General features: G+C 53.3%; 1 protein-coding gene across 4 annotated transcripts in view; it reads left to right on the forward strand.

Moving 5' to 3' along the window:
- Positions 1-246: 246 nt before the first annotated feature.
- SLC4A3 (solute carrier family 4 member 3) overlaps positions 247-19,155 on the forward strand; it is a 35,208-nt gene continuing 16,299 nt past the window's right edge. For 2 of the 4 annotated variants that reach the window (XM_054209416.1, XM_054209417.1), the window contains exons 1-8: positions 247-301; positions 5,535-5,675; positions 6,888-7,044; positions 10,464-10,798; positions 11,260-11,402; positions 11,973-12,184; positions 18,056-18,207; positions 18,848-19,028. In XM_054209416.1, the coding sequence (XP_054065391.1) occupies positions 5,622-5,675; positions 6,888-7,044; positions 10,464-10,798; positions 11,260-11,402; positions 11,973-12,184; positions 18,056-18,207; positions 18,848-19,028 (1,234 nt within the window). In that variant the 5' untranslated portion in view covers positions 247-301; positions 5,535-5,621. Of the gene's footprint in view, positions 302-5,534; positions 5,676-6,887; positions 7,045-10,463; positions 10,799-11,259; positions 11,403-11,954; positions 12,185-12,723; positions 13,346-18,055; positions 18,208-18,847; positions 19,029-19,155 lie in introns of those variants that run through there. The other 2 variants (XM_054209415.1, XM_054209419.1) reach the window with 2 other exon arrangements.

Raw genomic sequence — 19,155 nt, forward strand, 5'->3', positions numbered from 1 at the left:
CTTACATCCGGTTGCCATGGAGCCCGCCCCAGCGTCCCCCTCCCGCCCGGCGGGGCCCGCGCCCCCCGGCCCCCGCCCCGCCGCCGCCGCCGCCGCCGGGGAAGCGCCCGCCACACCGGTAAGCGGCGGCGGCCCGGGGAGGGGACGGCGGGCCCGCCTTGCGCAGGGCCGGCGGGAGGAGGCCGGGGCGGCAGCGCCGCCCGCCGCCGTCGCGGCGCGGCACGTGTCGGGCGGAGCGCGGTGGCGGGGCCGGGGCGCGGCGCGGCGGCGGCGGGCGGCTCTGCTGCTCCGGCGGTGCGAGGTACGGGCCGGGCGGGGGGCTGAGGGGAGGGGGGAGGCGGGTCCTGGGGCTTGCTCCCCCCTCCGCCGCCACCGGCTGTGGCAGCCCACGGGCCCCGCGGACACGCGTGGCGGGCGCCGCTGCCCCGCAGAGCCCGGGGCAGCCCCGCTTGGCCGCCCCTTCCCCGGCCCTGTGTGCGGGGTGCGTGGCATGGCGTGGGGCATGGCATGATGCATGGCACAGGACGTGGCATGGGATATGGCATGGGGCATGGCGCATGGCACAGCAGGCAGCAGCGCAGTCCCCCGTCACGGCGCGGTGCCCGGCGCTGGATGCCTCCCAGCGCGGTGTGGTCCCACGCACTGTGCGGTGCGTGGTGCAGTGCATCCCCAGTGCCTGCCTACGTCCCTTCGCTCCCCCGGCTGTACGTGTGTCTGTCAGAGCTGTCTGTCCGTCCGTCCGGTGGAGGGGTGTCTCCTTGTCCCTGTCTGGTGTTGGTACTCCGGTTCTGGAGTGGGTTTTGTTCCCGTGTGTTCATGTATGTGTCTGTCGGCCGTGTGAGCTCCGTCCTGTCCGGTACCTCTGTGAAGGGAGAGCCAGGGAACGGAGCAGGTGCTTCAGAAGTGAAGGGCTGTGGTGGCTTATCCAGGCCAGTTCAGTAGGTTACAGGATTCACTGAAATATTTAAGCCCTATAAAATACTCCTGTATTCTTAGTTTCAGCGTAGCTATGTGTTAGAGAGATCCACAGGTTAAGCCCTTTGTGCCCGAAAACTTTGTGTGTTTACTGTCTTTTGTGTTGCCTTTTCATTCTGGTGTGTGTGTCCCCGTTCCTCTGTCGTGGCAGGGGAGAAGCAGGGGCTGTGCAGCCCACTCCTCTTTTGTTCGGCTTTGAGGCTGTGACTGTCACAGCAGCATCCAAATGCTTCGGCGTATGCAGCAGCACCCCTCCTGCTCCTCTCCTCTGTGGACAGGCTCATCCTGTCTTCCCAGGAAAATCTTTCCAGGCCTCTAATCCTCCTTTTTCTCCTTTTTGAGCTCTTCCCGTCTGTTTCTATCAGACAGACTCTTTCTCCCTCTCTACCCCCAAACCAGCTTTGCCCCTCTGGCTTTATCCCTTTCTTAACATCCACTCCTTGTCTAGACACTCCACGTCAAAATTATTCTCAGCCCGATGGCCAGGGGATTAGGGAAGAGCTGAGGAGATGGAAGGGGGGCCTGATGGCTGTCGCTGTGCAGCCCCTTGCCCACAGAGCTGGGACAGCCTGCTGTAGCCCTCCTGGATCGTCCTTATTGCAAAAGAGCAGTGTGAACTGACGGCCTCTGCCCCTCGAAGATGTGCCAGATGTGTTTTTCTCAGCCAAACAGGAAATCTCCTGCCCTGGCACTGTGAAGCAGCCTTTGGGGTCGGGGGAAGCCCCGCTGGAGTCCCTGTCAGCAACATGTGGGAGATGCCGTAGCTGCCGGCATCGCAGGGACATGCCTGCTCGCCTGCCTTCAGCGCTCGTGTAGCCTAGATGGTCGATACGAGGCACGGTGATTTAGGTGAGCCAGTTCTGTTTGCTGATGTGTGTGTGGAGAGAGCAGGGAGGTGTGAGTGTGTGCAGGTTGGCAGGCTGTGGATTTTTCTGGCCTGCCTTCGAATCTGCCCTGCTGGCATGACGCTTCTATTACTGAAAATTACTTCTAACGGGAATGCTGAATCACGTACTCCCGACAACCAGGAGATACAGTAGGATGAAGGTATCATTCATTCCATTTTCTTTACTGTTTTTTTTTCTTTCCCCTTTTGTCTTGTGTTTTTCTTATGGCAGCCCAGGCAGTGATGCCAGCAGGTTGGGTGCTTCAGCATGATGCTCATTAGCAGAATTCTCCTTGATATTCATTTTAAGTTTCTCTTTTAAATTTTAACGCGTTTCTAAGTCTCTTTCTGCAGGGCCCCCTGAAAAAAAAAAGTAGTCTTTAGTCGTGTTTTACACCCTTGAGATCTTTCCAGACTACTGGCTTGTCCCCTCCCCATCTTAGTCATCTCATATTGCGCTAGACAAATTTAGCTCCTAACCTTTCCTTATAAATCAATCCCTCTGGCCTACTATCAATTTTTTGTTGCTCTTCTCTGAACTCCGTCTGTTTTGGATAATAGAAAATCCAGGCCAGATCCGTGTAGGTGTCTGTCCAGCCTTTCTCCCAGAGGTTGCACAGACTAAGGGGCAAGTGGCCTCTAGTGGCCAACCATCAATTAATGCACCGAAAGGGAGCACCGGTGCTCCCAGGCCATGGGCTCTCCCTTCTCGAGGAGGCAGGAGAGACGGTAGGGGTAGGATCCGAGAAAGGAGAACGTGCCTCCCATCCTCACCCTCCTCTCGCCCCCAAAGCAGGAGACCCCTCCGGCAGCTCTGTGCCCAAGCCCTGCCGGCTTGGGGTACCCAGGCATTGCATCCTGACTGCGCGGGATGGTGGGTGGGGGATTGACAAAACCCCCCTGGGCACCTCGCAGTCCCTCTGAAATTTCAAAGCAAGTCCCAGGGGCTCTCTTATTTTACTGCTAGTACAACTGTCTTGCTTTTAGCTGTTCAGCAGCATCATTAGAGTGACACATTTTCAGCATATTTCAGAATATGCTGCTTCAGTGAGTAAAGAAAGAATAAGTGCTGGATTTTCCCTCCCTTTTAACTTTGTTTAGGCAGTCAGGCTGTAGTTTTAAACTCAGTGTAACATCTCGCAAAGCTGGAGCCCGCAGCGTTCGTTGCATCCAACAGTTCTCCTGGCTGTAGGTTTCCTCCTGCCCGGAACGTGAATACCCCTGCAAAGCCTCTGCCTAGCTCCAGACAAACCTGAGCTTGACCTGAAACAAAGCACATTGTTTCACAACATTGCTGATAGTTTACAGTTTCCTTTGGAGGCCCCACAAGGCACATTAGTGGCACAGAGTTGGAGCTGAGCATTAGCAATTTTTTGTTGAATTATCTTTACTGTTTTGCTTGTTTTTAGGGATTCTGCCACTATAGGAGCTGCCATCCAAAGCCCCATCGTCGTTTTATTATGTATTATATATTATTTAGGAAGTAGTTGCGCTTGCCACATGTTTCTGCAGGCAGTCTGTAGCTGTGGATGTTATGTCCCCTACAAACACCCAGTTCTCAGTGGTGATGCCGTAGCCCTGCAGGACTGCAGAGCCAGGTTCCCCTGCCAGCAATTCCCGCTGGCATAAAGCGTTGCCTGCCTCTAGTTTCAAATGTGCTGCTGTTTGTTTTCATGGAATGATACCCTCTTCTTGAGTTAAATGTGAAAGGAAATAAAAGCCATGTTATTACCCTTTTCTCTATCATGTCTCCTACTAAAAAGCACATCGGTCTCTGCTTACAGATGATTTCCAGACCTTTCTCCTTTTTTCTGCTTTCTCTCTTGGAACCCTTTTACTCTGTCTTTCTTGGAAAACAGGGTGTGAAGTTGAAGATTACAGCTTAAGATCTACAGAGTGGACTGGGTGTTTTCATTCTTTTCTGTCCTGTTCCTTATGGCCTGGACTCTGCATTTGCTTTTTAGACGTCCGTCTTGTCAGCATATTTCTGTTGAGCTGTTCAGGTCTCGTTGATGAATTCAGTTACTGAAGAGTTTGATGAGGTGTGTTTGAGGAGATTCTTCCATTAAGCTTTGCCTTGTTCCTGATAATTAGGAGGGTGGACCCAGGGAGCATGCTTCATCAGTGGGCAGATCAGCTCCTCAAAAACTTGTCTGATAGATGGCCCTGGGAGTTTTGGTTTGAATAAGCTTTTTTTTTTTTTTTTTTAGTTTGAATAAGCTAATTTTTTGGTTTGAATAAGCTCTTCAGATAGGCAGAGTAAGCAAAGACTGTAGCAGTACCTTCTGGAGTTCTTCGAAGATAGAAGGAGGGATGATAAAGTGTCCTTACTGATGTCACCTTTAGAGCATCTGTTTTAGTGTTTTAATGGCTTGTCTTGAACAGTGGCCCATACTAGGTACTTCAGATGAGATAGTAAGAAACACCTCAGCAGATCACCAGGATATAACCTATAATACTTCTTCCAAAGCTTTCATAGCTGGAGAATAGCTTGTTCTGAAAGGTGGGGTTAACTTTTCTTAATTTTCTTTGCCATAAATATGACAGCTTGTTACTCAGAGAGATGGCCAAGCTATCCTCTGACTTTGCAGTTTTTTCCTCCGTGATGACATCACTGAAAAAAGTGTTTTCTTTTGCCAGTTTGTAATTCATTTGTATTCTACCCTTGTAGTTTTAACGAATGTCCCTTTTCTTGTGCTGAGATGAGAACGCTTTGTTTATGCCTGCGTCCAAAGCACTGTGCGTGTGCTTACATCTTCCCAATGCCTTCTCTGTATGAGTTCAGATGAGGTTTTGGAGGTCGCTATCTTCCCAATGCCAGTCTCCGTGCCATCTCCAGTTCTTCCTGGGGTGTAGCCCATGCTGAGCTCAGCCTGTGCTGTTGCTGTAGATGGTATGACTACAGCTGTTTCTGTGTTGGTCTCCATCCCAATCCTTGTCAACCATGGCACCTCATTGCCTTCTTCACTTGCTTTTTGAGCAGGGCACTCCCTCGGGCTGCCCGCAGGGTCTTTTGCACCCCTCAGCCGTGCTGGTAAAGACAGGGCACAGATCTCCAGCCTGAAGGTTGTCCTCTTTCCCCGTAACGTGTTGTTTTGTGTTTGGTGTTTCAATGCTGAACCATTGTTTGTCCTTGTGCCATCTCTCTGGCCTGCACAGATCTCTCTGAGGTTCCTTCTGGCCGTTTTGGGACCTGCCCAATTGAAGCTATGTGGCACAGGACCATTCTGCTCCTGCTCCTGGCATGCCCTCCCAGCTCCCGATCTCTCTGATTTTATCCTTCCCTGGTGGTCAGTCGTGCCCCAGCTTTGCACAGATGTGCTGACGCAGAGGTGCATGAGCAGGAACCCTTTCCTTCTCTTGCACAGCCCGTGCAGGAGCCACATGTAGCCACTGTCTTGGTCGGCCCCTGCACCTCCATGCATCTGGTCCTTTGGAGGAGGTCAGGATCCCACCTGCCCTTGAACTGTTGGAGCCAATGCATGAAGCAGCGTGGGATGGGCCATTCTCGCCCCCTCGCTGCAGTGTGGCAGGGGACAGGCATGTCCCAATGATGCCGGGGAGGTTCCCTGAGGGCCGGTGAGGTGACCTCTCCGGGTTAGGAGCCAGGGGGGTTGAGGGCAGTGGCCAGTAGTCTCCCACGACATTCCCTTGTCCTGCCCTCTCTCCACAGGTTATGCAACTCTCCAGGTTTGCTGGGTGCCTGCCGGTGAAAGAGAAGGGTTGATATTTTGCCCAGGCCCTTAGGTCCTGAACCAAAATGGCAGCTGGAGAGTCCCCTCCCGTAGGAGATGTCTTCATCGACCTGCAGCAGGTGAGGTGGGAATCCAGCAGCAGTGGGGCTCTCTCTTCCCCAGGCACGGTGCTCCTGCCAGGCTGAGCGTGGGACCCACGTCCTGGCAGCCAGTAGGAGACACAGCCTCCGTTCACTGGGGACAGGTCTGCACGAAGGGTGCCCCAAGGCTGCCCATGAGCCCATGCAGAGCCCCTCCCCATGCAGACGGCAAATTGTGCTCCAGAAAAGGCCAGTGGTTGCTCTGTGGGGTCCCTGTGCCTTCACATGCCCTTGGGTGGGGTAGGCAAGCGGCAGGAGGAGCTGGGCAGCTTGCAATTAGATTCTCCCCATTTAGGCTGGGCTTGGGACACCCGTGCTAAGGTGAGAGGAGAATCTCACCCACAGATACAAAGCCGCTCCCAACACACAGCTGGGAACAGCTGGGGGATCTTAGGAGAGGCACAGCTCGGCTAAAGCCGCCTTGCTCCCTCTTTCCGCCCAGCATAGACAGATTTGTCACAGTTGGGCCTCCTTCTGTTTCCATGGAAACACGGGAGTCCACAACAGCTCCGCGCTGGCATTTCGGCTATATTGACGGAAAATTTTACCAGATGCAGCTGCTCGGGAGGCAGAAAGGACACGAGTCACCTGGCGATGCTCTTCTCAAAACGTCTCCACCAGCAAAAGGCAGAGAAGGGCCCATAGCCTGAAACAGGAGTAAAACAAGCAGAAAAGCTTGAAGAAGGCATGCCAAAGAGGAACGGGGGGGCCCTAGGAATGCAGAGGAGGGGTGGGAAGGCACAGGGTGGTCACTGAGACAAGGACAGCTCACCAGAGCAGGGATGCTGTTTCCCAGGGGGAAATACAGAGGAGGTCTAAGAAAGGGAGGGATGGTGGACTGGGCAAAGGAAAGGCCAGAGGACAGCAGTTAGATGTGGAGAGAAATTCCAGCTAAACAAAAGCTACGCATCTCCGCTGGTAGGAAAGACATAGTCCATTGATACCTGCCACTCAAGGGAAGTGTGGAGGACCGCTAAGGTATCTCTGCAGAGTGTGGCTTGGAGGCTTGCTGGTCCATTTTGGTTCTTGGTTTTGAGTGGAGCTGTGGCTCTAAGTGAGAAACTGTGCCCCAGCCCTGTCGTCTGGAGCCTGCTGCTCACCAGCAAGCCCAGCACCATTTGCAGGGCGTGAGGATCCAGAGGGCTCCAGGGGTCTGCAGTGTTTGATTCTTGTCTGGCGATTTCTGTGCAGGGCAGAGATCGCGCAGAGAAAGCCTCTCCTGGTGCCGAGGACGATGAGGACTTGGATAAGACTTTGTCAATCGAGAGATTTGGGGACCTGATAAGCAAGTCAGCATCAAGCAACCTGGAGAAGCAAAGACGCAGCTACAGTGAGAGAGATTTTGAATGTATGTAGGTTTGAACTGTTGTACCCTCTTCCACCCTCGCTGCCAACCCTCGCTCAGCCCCACGTGCTCTGCAGCCTTGTGCCGGGACCCTGCAGATCTTGATAGCCTGCTATTCACTCCCTCCCTTCAGAGCATTCCCAAAGTGCTACATACACCCAGTTTAGCACCAGTGCCCGTGGCCTCTTCTTAGTCTGTTCCCTCTTTTCCCCATCTCCAGTGGCGTAGCTACTGCCCAGGCTGGGCTGTTTGCTCACCTCCTCGCCCAGCGTTGGGGACCTCTGCAGCCACTTCCCTCACGTTGAAATTTCCAGTTTGAAACTATTTTTCTCCCATATGGCTGCAAAGAAACATCCAAATATGGCCAGAAGCCAGGCTGTCCTCCCCAGTCTGAAAGCAGATGGCTCCAGTCAGACATGCCTATGTATTTCTAAATAGCAACCATGAAACCATCAGGCTTATCTGCTCAAAGAAAGGACTGCAAAATAAAAATGGGGTGTGAATTTAAAATGCTGTAGCTATCTCACCTGAACTCCTCTGATCAGCCTATTTATTCCTCTGACTGCCTTTCCATGATGGAGGCAAACAGTCTGCGCAAACCCACTTTGGCTGTAAAATGGGAGTGTGCCCAAAAGATTGTCCATAAGCAATTGCCTGGTATAGGTGGGTCGCGTTGGCTTGTAGCAACAGCAGTGAAGGGCAGGAAGAAGAGTCCCCCAGCCAGCAGCCTCATTGTGTGGCGGACAAGTAGCAATGATTGGGAGAGTTTCCCACTCTCTGGCTCTCCACAGTCGGATACTGATTATTTTCCAGCTTAGATTTGATGGGATACAACGTCGGGAACATTATGTTCCAAGTACATCACCAGGCTGTTTTCTGCTTGGCCATTCATTTCCAATGGCTGTTGTAAAAGTTTGCTGGTAAAAGTCTCTTACTGTAGTGCACCCCAGCTGCTACTTTCTGCTTGTGTCATTTCTCTACGGAGGCTCCATTCAAACAACACTTTCCACCTGAGCACACAGTCACTCGCGCACATGGCTGCAAAGTGCTAATAGCTTTGCTGTGGGTTGAATACCTGTTCTGTGCTGGTAGGACTTCCCGGCTCAGAAGCTCTGCCTGTGCGCACAGGTGCGCGGGTTGGCTGGGAGGACACGGACGATCTGCTTGAGCATGCATGGCAGAAGCTTCTTTGAAAATTTGACTAGAGATTTGTACTGTTTGGGTTTTTTTTTTTTTCTTTATAGGAGAGTCCTTTTTTTCTTTGTTAGAATCAAGCTTGTTTTCCTCTGAGCTCCTGGTGTGTCCCTGTTATCTAGGGCTACGTCAACCCTGGTTATAAGTTTTATGCAGTTCATGTTCATAAAGCTGGAAGGTCTGGTTAGGTCATTAGACTTTGAAAGATAATATACGAGCCCATGGAGGTGAATGCTCTCTGGGTTTAGAAATGTTTCCTGCCCTATTCAAAGCCAGGAATTCCTAATATGTAGGCTCTTCCTTCTGGGCTCCCTATCCAAATTACTTTTTCATGTCTCTTGTATCAAATTCACTGAGAAATGTAATCAGACATCTAGGACACTGGTTTGGCAATAACTTTCCATTCCGGCAGGCAGTGCAAGGAAAGGAGCAGGGAAGGAGGGCAGGGCTGGGCGTGCAGGAGTTGCAGGGGGACAGGGAGCAAGAAGAGGGAGGCACGAAGCCTTTTGTGTCTGGGAGAGGTATGTTTTTCCCACGGCCACATCTGTGGAGACATGATCAGTAGACACAAGGAGTGCTGAGTGCAGGGGTGAAGAGCAGTGCTACCCTTTTCTGCGCCAGACGAGCCACTTACCCTTCCCTGCAGCCCAAGGATCCTTCTGATCCAAAACGTAAACGTTTCTGTCCTGGGCTGATGTGAACAAGCCAGAAGGGAAAGATGGGCCGTGTCCTCACCAGCAGCTTTGTGCTGTAGAAGGAGCAACAAATGTACAGTTGGGGCCTTCCTTGCTTCTTCTTAGGTGAGAAATTCATTCCTGACCTATCGGTGGCACGCAGAGCAGTGCTGCGGGAGTGCAGCAGCGGGGCAGGAGGGTCTTTCTGCCAAAACCCATGAGTGAAACAGGGTACATCTAGTTAAGTCAAAGAACTAGAGAACACTTTGGAGGAAAAAGTGCTTATAAATCGAGCCCAAACTCTTTCCAATTTGCAGATGTCTGACCATTCCTAATCTCCTCTAATCTTGCCACAAGCCTCTCCTGCTGAACCAGGAGGGTGTGTGAAATATCCCTGCTGTTCCCAAGGGGGGAAACAAGGGAGAAAAGATTTGAGGAACCAAAGGAAAGGAAACATGACACCAGAACAATGAACCTGCCTGGCTCTCCCAGGGAGAAGGTTACAGCTTCCATTGAAAATGTCCTTTGAAGGTAGTTTTCACTATAAACAGATTTTGCTGCCATGTCACAGGAAAGCTGGGAAGGAACCAAATCAAAACAGACTGGAAACAATTCCTCAGGAAGAGCTGCTGAGCAAAACCCCCTTGCGAAGTGGCTGGTGCCCCCGTCATTTCAGCTGTTCCGGGTGCAGCCCCAGGATCTGTGCATCCTGCAGACTGTCTATGGGAGGCTTTGTGCCTGCAGATCGACCTCGCAGGAATGGCTTTCCTCTCTCTTGCAGGGAGATGCTGAGCTTACCCTGTTCCCTGCATGGTGCCTTATCATTGTTTTTGAGTGAAGGCTCAGAAATGCCATTAATTTCTTCTCACTCTGTAATTCCCACGACACCCAGGTCAAGCCTGTATGAATTTCTCTTTGTAGATTAGTTTAAAGAAAAGTCGTTCTGCCCTGTTTCTTACCCTGGTTTTTAAAAGACAGCCTCCTAATTGAACTTGCATTTCAGAGGCTGGTAGGCATAAGCCCCCACAGCACCTGGGATGTGGACGCAGGTTGCATCTGCACTAAAAGGCTTGGTCTGTGGTTCCTGTGGGCATGCAGGAGGGACTTTCTGTCAAAGCCTGGGGGATAAATAAGGCGCATCTATTTAACTCAAAAACCACTAGGCAGGAAACAAAAAGTTTGTAAAGGGCCCAAATCATGCTTGTTTGAGAATGTGAGAAACGTTTCCCCACGTTTAGGAAGGGGATGGTGCCTCTGGCAGGCAACCGCAGCTCTGTGTAGCCATGTGAATGGCTTTCAGTGATGCTGGGAGAGGAGTCCTGCCTTCCCCAGGGCAGTGAAGCTGCCTTGGGTGGTTTGGCACTGCATTGGGGCTGCCTCCCCAGCCACCCCAGATTGCCGCATCACTGAAAGAGCTTTGCTACGTCCCTGCGGGCTGGTGGCTCTCCTTGCCCTTCCTGGCCCTTGATCTCCAAACCATGCTGTTTCCTGGAGGGGCGCCTGGCAGGTTCCTCCCAGCCTCTTCCTGCCCCTGACTCTCTTTTTCTCTCTCAGTCCACCGCCAAACCTCGCACCACATCCATCATCCCCTTTCCACTCACCTCCCTTCTGCCCTCAAGTTCCAAAAGAGGCCTCCCCGTGCCAGCAGGAGGAAAAAAAGGAGGAGGAAAAAGAAGAAAACCTCGTTACCCCCTTCGGAGGTGACTCCCACCATCCAGGAAGAGGACGAGGAGGGGGGAGAAGAGGAGGAAGAAGAGGAAGAAGAAGAAGAGGAAGAAGGAGAGTCTGAGGCAGAGGAGGCCCAGGTGAAAGAGATCTCTGCAGAGTCTGAGGGCGAAGCTCGTGGGAAGGACACGTCCCCTAAGCTGGAGCCCTCAAGCAAACCAAAGGCAAGGCTAGGGCATCCCTACCTGGACGGGGCTTGGAGGCTGGGGGAAGGTGGAGGGAGGGTTGATGCTGGGAGGGTGCCAGGCTGTATGGTCATGGGAGTGTGCTGCTCAGGGGGAAAAGGTTGTGTCTGTGCAATATTGTGTGAAGAGTGGTTTTGTCCCTCACTAGCAGAGGTGGGCACTGGAGGACAGTGATATGTAAGCCATTGCTTGAGGTGGGTGCTGAGGAGAGTGTGCATGATCATTTTGGGGGTGTAAGACCCATGAGGGAAGATCAGAGGGGCTGTTCTTAGGGTGTATAGGATATGGGGGGGCTTAGTATGGGCAGTCCCAGGGTATGGGGCACATGAGGAAAGTCGGTGTGTCCCTTTCTAGGCTGTGGGGAAGTGGGGAGGATCTGCATGTCAGGGACTGGGGCGAAGGCTGCCTGGCTCTTGCTGTCAGGACTGTCGTCTCTGCAGTTCACCATCGGCAGCGATGAGGAGGAGTCTGGCAATGCTCTGGCCCCCGCACAGTTCCACGTGGAGGAGGAGTGTGGCATCCTGTCCCCCGTGCCACGCTTCACCGACCTGTTGCAGGAGAAGGGCCCTCCCTCCCTTCGCAGGTAGGCAAATGTGTGCCGAGCTGCCTGCCACTGTGCTTGGCTCGGGGTCTCTGCACAGACCCTGTCCCCGGGGGCAGCAGCTGTGCCCAGCCTGAAGTCACCTGCTGAGCCAGAGGGGCCATGGGTCCCGGAGGGACAATGGCTGTGAGCAGCACAGCTGCTTCCTGGTGGGACGGTCACTCCCCGGGACTCTTGTGACCTCCTCGGGTCTGTGGAATCCCTACGGTGCGGGTTTGGAGGCACTGGGCTGCACACGTGGAGTACTCCTCCTCCCAGTTAACTTGTGCTGTCGTGCTGACCTGCAGGCTGGGAAGCCCCTGGAGGTTTGGCTGAGTTAGGGGACCGTGAGGCCATTGACTCAGAGGTGGGTCCCCAACACGGACCACAAGCTGATCCCGTTCTGTGGTGGGAAGGGGCAATCCTTAGGTGGTGGGCCAGGTGACTGCTGGCTCTGCTCCTTCTCAGGGACTTGTTGGTCAGGGCTGGGCTGAGGGACCTCAACCCTGAGAGGGACTAGTGCCCATCCTCACTCACCCCATTTGCAACCATCAGTCTCTTTGGTTCCTACAGCCTCCCTGGGCCTCGGGAACGTCTGTCTCGCGGGTGGGAGAAGCGCAAGCCCTGGGGCCAGGTGGCGAGCGGACAGCGGGTTACCTATGACTTGAAGGAGAGGATGTGCATCGGCAGCATGACCACGCTGGAGAGTGCAGCATACCAGCGCGTCCCCACGGATGAGGCTGAGGCCCAGATGCTGGCGTCTGCTGACTTGGATGGCATGAAAAGTGAGGCTTTGCTACACTACCTATGCTACTAGTGCATTTGTCCCTCGCTTCTCCCTGCTTTGCTCTCTTCCCTAGCAGCTCCAGGCATGGTCTTTAGTGTGCCGCAGGACCTGGTCTTCACCTCCCTGTCCCCCAGCCCCTGCTTTTCCAGCCCTGGCTCCTCTCTGTCAGCTTTGCAATGTCCACAGCACCGGTCCCCATGTTTCCAGCACCTCTACTTACATCCACCCCATGGCTGCTTGGTCCTCCACCCACCCCACTACCCCCTCCACTTCAGGGCTCCCTGTGTTTCCCTGAGACCCAGCTCTCTCCTCTCCTGACACACTTTCCCGGCGATCAGCCCTCTGTGCGACACGCCAGCTCTGGCATCACAGAAAACCTGAGGTGAGGAGCCTCCCCTCTCCTCCGCTCTCCTGGTGGAGGGGGAGGCAGCTGCCCCCTCTGGAGCGCCTCAGAGGGGGACTGCCCCTGTGCGCGGTGCGAGGGCAGACAGAAGAGACGTCATGGAAATGCACGCTCCGGGCCTGAGGACATGGAGAATTCAATAGGTTGCTCTGCAGGCTGGAGAGGGAGGGAGACACCAGAGGGGAGCGAGGGAGAGAAGCGGTGCTGCACGCACAGCCTGGCCGTCCCCGGGCCACAGGCACCGTGTGCCTGGGCAGCCGGCACGAGACCCTGCGGCAGAGCAAGGATCCTGCTCCTGAGGAGTTGGTGGGGCAGCCCCCCACGGAAGCATCCCCCAGTGGAGCCAGCCTTCCTGGGACCTCATCAGTCCCCAGGGGCTGCAGCAGCCGGCATCTTCATGCCCCGTGAGGAGGGGAGCGAGGCACCAGGGCTGGCCCCGGGGCTGCAGTGAAGCCCCCCCAGGGGCAGCTTGATTTCTACCCGTCAGCCTGGCTACCCCAGCCCCTCCTCTGAAGGTGAGTGGCTCATGGCACCTGACCCCTGAACTTCGCAAGGACAAAATGACAACCCTTCGAGAGAGAGAAGAGGCAGAGAAGGAATCGGAAGGGGGCAGCAGCCCGGAGATAGCGATAAGCACCTGCATTCGCAACTCGCTCGGCTATGAAGACTTTGATGAATTTGCCTTCAATTTTGAAGACTATGATTTATGGGAGGCCATCAGAAACCATCTGGGCTACCCAGGCGGGGAGCCCACCTGTAAGTACCGGAGCAGTGACCCCACGGTTGCAGCTGTAGATCAGAGCCCCCAGCTAAAGTGCGTATCCCCCACCCTGTGTTTGCTGTCTGTACCCCCTCTGTGTCAGAGTGGTCTCCTGGGTTAGAGGAGGTAACTGGAGACACTGGAGGAGCTGCCTGCTGTCTGTATGTCTGTCCAAGGTCCTTGTACAGATCTGTGTTGTAGTGCTGAGGTGCTTCCCTGTGTGTGTCTCGCTCGAGCGGCTCCGGAGGCAGCTGCATCTTGCTGTTTGTGCTTATCAGGATGGGGCCCATGCTGTGGCCAGAGAAAAAGCAGCTCTCCGAGGTGTGTATAAGGACAGAGACATTTTCCCTTCCATCTGTGGCACAAGGTGACAGTGTGCCGCTGCTCTCTGTTTGCTGGAATTCGAGCTGAGCTGTGGATCCGACAGCAGCGGTGGGTATCAGGTTCTTGGCTCTGCACCGTAGCCTAATGCCCCAAGGAAAAAAATAACCTAGTCCTATGTCTGCAGGCTTGAGCGTGTCTGTGAAACTAACTGATGGTAGACTGTCTGGGGTGCCTGGAATGGGGAAAAGAGGAAGGAAGCAAGAGTGGGAAAAGCAGGGAAGGAAAGAATAGGAATTGTGAGAGCGAAGAGTGTCTTTCTGTTCTCCACATCTGTTTCCATACCCACACACCCCTTGCGGAGAGCTGGATGTCTGAGCCCTCCCAGGGACTGCGCAGAAACCAAAGCCATGCTCTCACCTCGCGCAGGCGGTCCTTCCTCGGCAGATGGTGGTAACTCACAGATAAAGGCGGCTTTGTGTGTCACCTTGGGAGTGACACTGTTCATAGCCATACCTCCGTGGCAGATGCCCAAATGTCCTCATCCAGATCGTGTGTTAATTTTTCAAGGGATTTTAGGAGAGTGATGTGGTCCCAGAACTAGCCCATTTACCGACTTTGCACACAGGGATGGGGAAGCAAAGCGTTTGCAACAGGGACTCAGGATGCCTTGCTTCAGGTTCTGGCTCTGCCACAGCCTCTCTGTGGGATCTCAACACTTAACTTCCCCTGGCTCCCAGTCCCAGCATCATGATCTCTGTCTCAGCTGGCCCATCTTTACAAGCCTTTGGGGAAGAAATGTCTGCCTGTGTTCTTCTGCAGGGACCAGCAAGTGGGGATTTGCTTCTGGCTGCGTCTCTACTTGTTACTGTAAATTGATAGACAGCGAAGTTCAAAATAGAAACCTGGAGCAAATTGGCTCCATCAGCTGTCCTGAGCTGAGCAAGCTGTACATTAAAAGTGTGAGAAGTTGCCCCAGGTTCACCCGGGAAAGGGTGGCTATTCTTGGGAAGGTAGAAGGGGCAGATTGCTTCTGCAAGGTGTGATATGCGTCACTTATAAAGCGGGGAAATTTGGCTTGCTAGCAGTTAACACGTTCATTGATTGCTACAGCTAATACTGCAGGTGCTTGAAATAGGATGTGCTGCACAGTCAACGCTTAATTATTTCTGCACAATGAACCCACACTGTGGATTAATCCTGCAGAGGGATATGGTGGAGACAGAGATGGCAGAGGCACCAGAGTCAGTTCTGTGCAGAGCCAGCTAGTGTCCAGCCAGTGCCGTTTGCTCAGCTACTTACTCCATGGCAGTACCTCTTCCCGCACCACCTGAGATCCAGGAGGAATTAAAGGAATCCAGGGACACCTGGATGGCAGCAGGGATGAGCTGGGATCCAGCTATCCCTATCACATTGAAATCAGCAGCAGCCAGGAGAGACGTGGGCTCTGCGCAGGGCAGGGCAGGAGCTTTTTCCAGAAGCCAGCATAGGGTTGTGACTTACTGTTTGTTGATTAGCATTTTGTTTAGTCCAATTTGGAATATTCCAAGAGAGGGCGTTTCAATCCCTTTTTCCTTGCGATAACTTAACCACTGGGGTGCACGGGAAGTGTGCACCATCCCTGTGGTGCTGGGCTAGCAAGTTGCTCTCTACTACTGGTACAACCACCTTGATGCCTCTTTCTGGGCTTCCTGCTTGTGGATAGAGGGTAGTGAAAGGAGGGATGCAGGAGCTAACACACAGATTGAAGCCAGTCACCCTTTGAGTTGGACTGACTCGCACAGGCACTCTGGGGGAAGACTTTTACCAGTGCAAAGTCGTATTTGTTGCCTTCAGATTTAAGCTGGCAGAAAAGGAACTTGGTCATCCCAAGAAATGTGACTGACAGAGGCCCATGTAGCAAGAAGATCTTCTGAAGGAGACTGTAGGAGATGCTGTGTGGGAGGGTGCCATACCAGTTTGTTGTAGTGGAGCCACCACGGGAGTCACGTTCTTTCCTCAGACATTGTTGCCGTGCCATGCTCTGCTCCTGGGGAGCGCTGGAGAGGAGGTACAGCAAGAGCTGTCCTTGGCTGCTTCATCTCACCCTGGGGAGTTTGGCTTCAAGCAAGGAGGGCAGAGCTATGCCCCGGGCACTTCAGCCTTTGGTCTCAGTCCAGGATCCTGTCCTGAGTAAGGACCCTGGACTTCAGGTGCTCACTTGAGCCTGACTTTCATTTGGGGGAAGCACCAACCTGATGGGACACAGAAAAGCTCTCTGTAGAGCAGTCTGGAGCACCTGAGCTGGGCTCTGCGTGGGACTCCCAAAGCCAGTGGCTTCTTCCAAAATTAAGCCCACATGTCTACCGTGCTCCTATGAGTTGCCTTCCCAACCAGCATCTCAGTGGCCACAAGCACTGCCAAGGGAGGGCAGCAAGTGGATCACTCCCTCCTTCTGTAAGGCTCCGGAGGTATGCCTTCACCAGCTCACTCTGAGCCTGCAGCACTCCAGCTCTTGTCCCAGTCAGCAAGTGTGGGAGTCACTGGAGATGCTGGCAGGAAACTTGGCTCCTGTCATTTTATCTGTCCTCCAGCCGTTTGGTGTCTGAGGCTGAACGCCTGTGTGTGCTTTCTAGGGCTGTTGCTGAAGAGCGCTGCATGGCGGGTTGGCATCGCCATGGGGGAGGTTTGCTGTGCTGTGGGTGAGCACTCTGTCTTGCTGGGCAGAGTGTCCTCTGGCCCTGTTCTTCTAGGGACACGATGAGAATGAGCCCCAGGGCGCATGGGGGAATCAGAAGCTACAAGGATTGGAACAAACGTGCCAGATACCAAGATCATCTGGCTGGTGACCTGTTTGTTTATGAACGAATCCACACCAAGCGCAATGAAGTGGCTGCTGACCATGCAGGAATTGAGAAATCCATGCAAAAGTCTGAGGAAGCCCCACACGTGCACAGCTCCCAGAAACATTCGTAGCGGTGGGCAGTTTTTGGCTCCTATCGACATTGCAGTGCAGTAAATGGAGCAGGGAGGAGTCCAGCCGTCCGCGGGACGTGCATCAGCAGGGCAGCCAATGGGGGAAAATGCCCTGAGGCTCATTATTGATTCATTTTATATTTAATCTAGCGACCCAGATTTCCAAGGAGCAAGGCCATGGTATGCCTGGCCTGATGCTGGGCTGGGTCTTTCCATGCCAGAGATGCACGGATATTTTCCTGCAACATCAAAGAGACCACCTGGCCTTCAAGCCCAGTGCTTTTTGCTATCTCTCATGCCCTGAGAGCTGCAGGTCTTGAAACCAAGTGCAGAAAGGTACATGAAGCCTGAACATTCATCCCAGCTAACAGAGAGCTGCCCCTGGTCCTCCAGGGAGAAGATCTTGGCTTTGCCTTACCAGTAGAGCCAGCAAGCCTTGATGGACCAAAGCTGAGCAAAACCCCTGACTCCGTGATCTACCTGGGGGAGCCTGCCCATCCTGGAGCCGGGCTGAGGCTTTCCGCAGCCCCACGAGCTGTCTGTGCTGAGGAAGCTACACTTGCTGTCTTTGGGTGGTGTCCAGGGAAACTACTCTCCGTGGCAGGCAGTTGCCCAGGTGTTGTTTCTCTGGCATTGCAAAAGGGGCTGGCACGGTTGCGGCCAGGTTTTGGTGGGTGCTGGCTAGCCAACAACACTGTTAGCTTGGTGGTGGCTCTGTAATGCAGCCTCAGCAGCCTCTCTGGAGGCTTCAGGAGGCTTTGATTTGGCCAGCCGAACTCTGTAACGCAGACCTTTCAGAGGGCATTACAGCGACACTGCAGATCATCTAGAAACAGCAATACCTGGACTTAACTGCCCAGCCTCCATGCCAGCCCCGGTCTGCGCTGTTATCCTACAGTTTCATCACACAATTAAATAAAACAGTCATTGATATTTCCATGTCTCTCCCAGACCAGCAGCTAAATATCCTTCCCCTTCACTGCCCTTTACGCTTGCTGAGCACCAGGCCTTCCTCCAGTGGGAGGAATGAGCCCCAGCCAGATGCTTGCCTGTGCTGTCTGGGTGCAGAGCTGGGCCGCCAAGGTTTCAGGTTGCTTTTCATTGAGGGAGTATAGGGGGGGTTCAGGCACCGCTTATTTGGGTACCATGGATAAAAGGTTTTGCAATGATGCTCATGTGTACGCATAGCCTGGGAGGAAGCTGCCTTCTTGAAGGAATTAGCTCACAGGTGTCTGGAAGAGCTGAAAGTGGGCAGATGAGGCAGGAAGGTTCTTCAGAGGTCTGGAGGATGGTGGTGAGTGTGCTCCAGCTGCCAGGGCTTTGCTAGCGTAAGCTAATGAGCGAAGGGTGGCCTTGGATGTGTTTCTCTGCCAGACAGTGTGTTTCCACAAGACAAACTGGTGGTCTTTCTTCCTTTCCCATGTTTTCAGGCCACCGTTTTGAAGATAATCCTGGTGTGAGGAGGCATCTGATGAAAAAACCATCTCGTAGTCAAATCACCAGGACAAGCAAAAAATTAGCATCAACTCCATCTGTCAAGAAAAAGAAGAAGAAGAAGAAGTTGGATAGAAAGCCCCATGAGGTATCCATGTGCTGTCTTCCTACACTTGTTCAGAAGCCATAAATCAGGACTAGAAACAGGCACTTTATAAAGTGATAAATGTGGTTTCAGTAGAATTAACTCTTTACATGACCTCAGAGGTGACGTTTCAAGCTCTTATCCATTATCATGGGGCTGAAAATACATATTTATTTTTTTTTATAAAAGCAGAGATTTCTCTGAAATCACGAAGTTTCAACCTTAGGAAAGATGGTAAAAAGTCACAAAAATGGTAGTGCTGTTGTGGAAGTTGGCAGCACGGTCACATCACCATCTCTGGTAAGCGTGGGAAATGGGGGAAACCACAAAGCAGGCAGAGGACAAAATTGTGACAGTTTGGTAGAGCTGTGCAGCATTGCATCATTCTCTTTCCTCTGCCCACGCCATCTGACCTGGAGCTTTCTGGTGCTCCATGTGCTGATGGAAGCTCCTGCCGTGCTGCCAGTGATATTTCTCCTGGCTGCTTCTGTTCACCAAACCTCTGGTTAACTAAGACGGGTTTGCTCAGGCAGTGCTCTAGATCAAGTGGTACCTTAAGAACAAACACAAGGCTTTCCATGTATTGTTGATAGAGCTGTATGCATCAGGGGAAGTCTAATGTCCTCGCTGTAATTCACACTAGGTGTTTGTGGAGCTGAATGAGCTGGTGGTGGATAAGAACCAGGAGATGCACTGGAGGGAGACGGCCCGCTGGATCAAGTTTGAGGAGGATGTGGAGGAGGACACAGCAAGGTGGGGGAAACCCCACGTGGCTTCACTGTCCTTCCGCAGCCTGTTGGAGCTCAGGAAGACGATTGCCCACGGTGAGTCAGAAACTGTGGGCCAGGGTTTGCGTCTCGCTCTGGGACAGGTTTTGCTGAACAGCTTCTGTTGCTGCTTGGCCCCTCACTGGAGACATTCAAACAGTGTTTGTGTCCAGGCTCCGTTTAG

Source organism: Rissa tridactyla, chromosome 7 (assembly GCF_028500815.1).
Source record: "Rissa tridactyla isolate bRisTri1 chromosome 7, bRisTri1.patW.cur.20221130, whole genome shotgun sequence".
In the NCBI taxonomy this organism is placed as follows: Eukaryota; Metazoa; Chordata; class Aves; order Charadriiformes; family Laridae; genus Rissa; species Rissa tridactyla.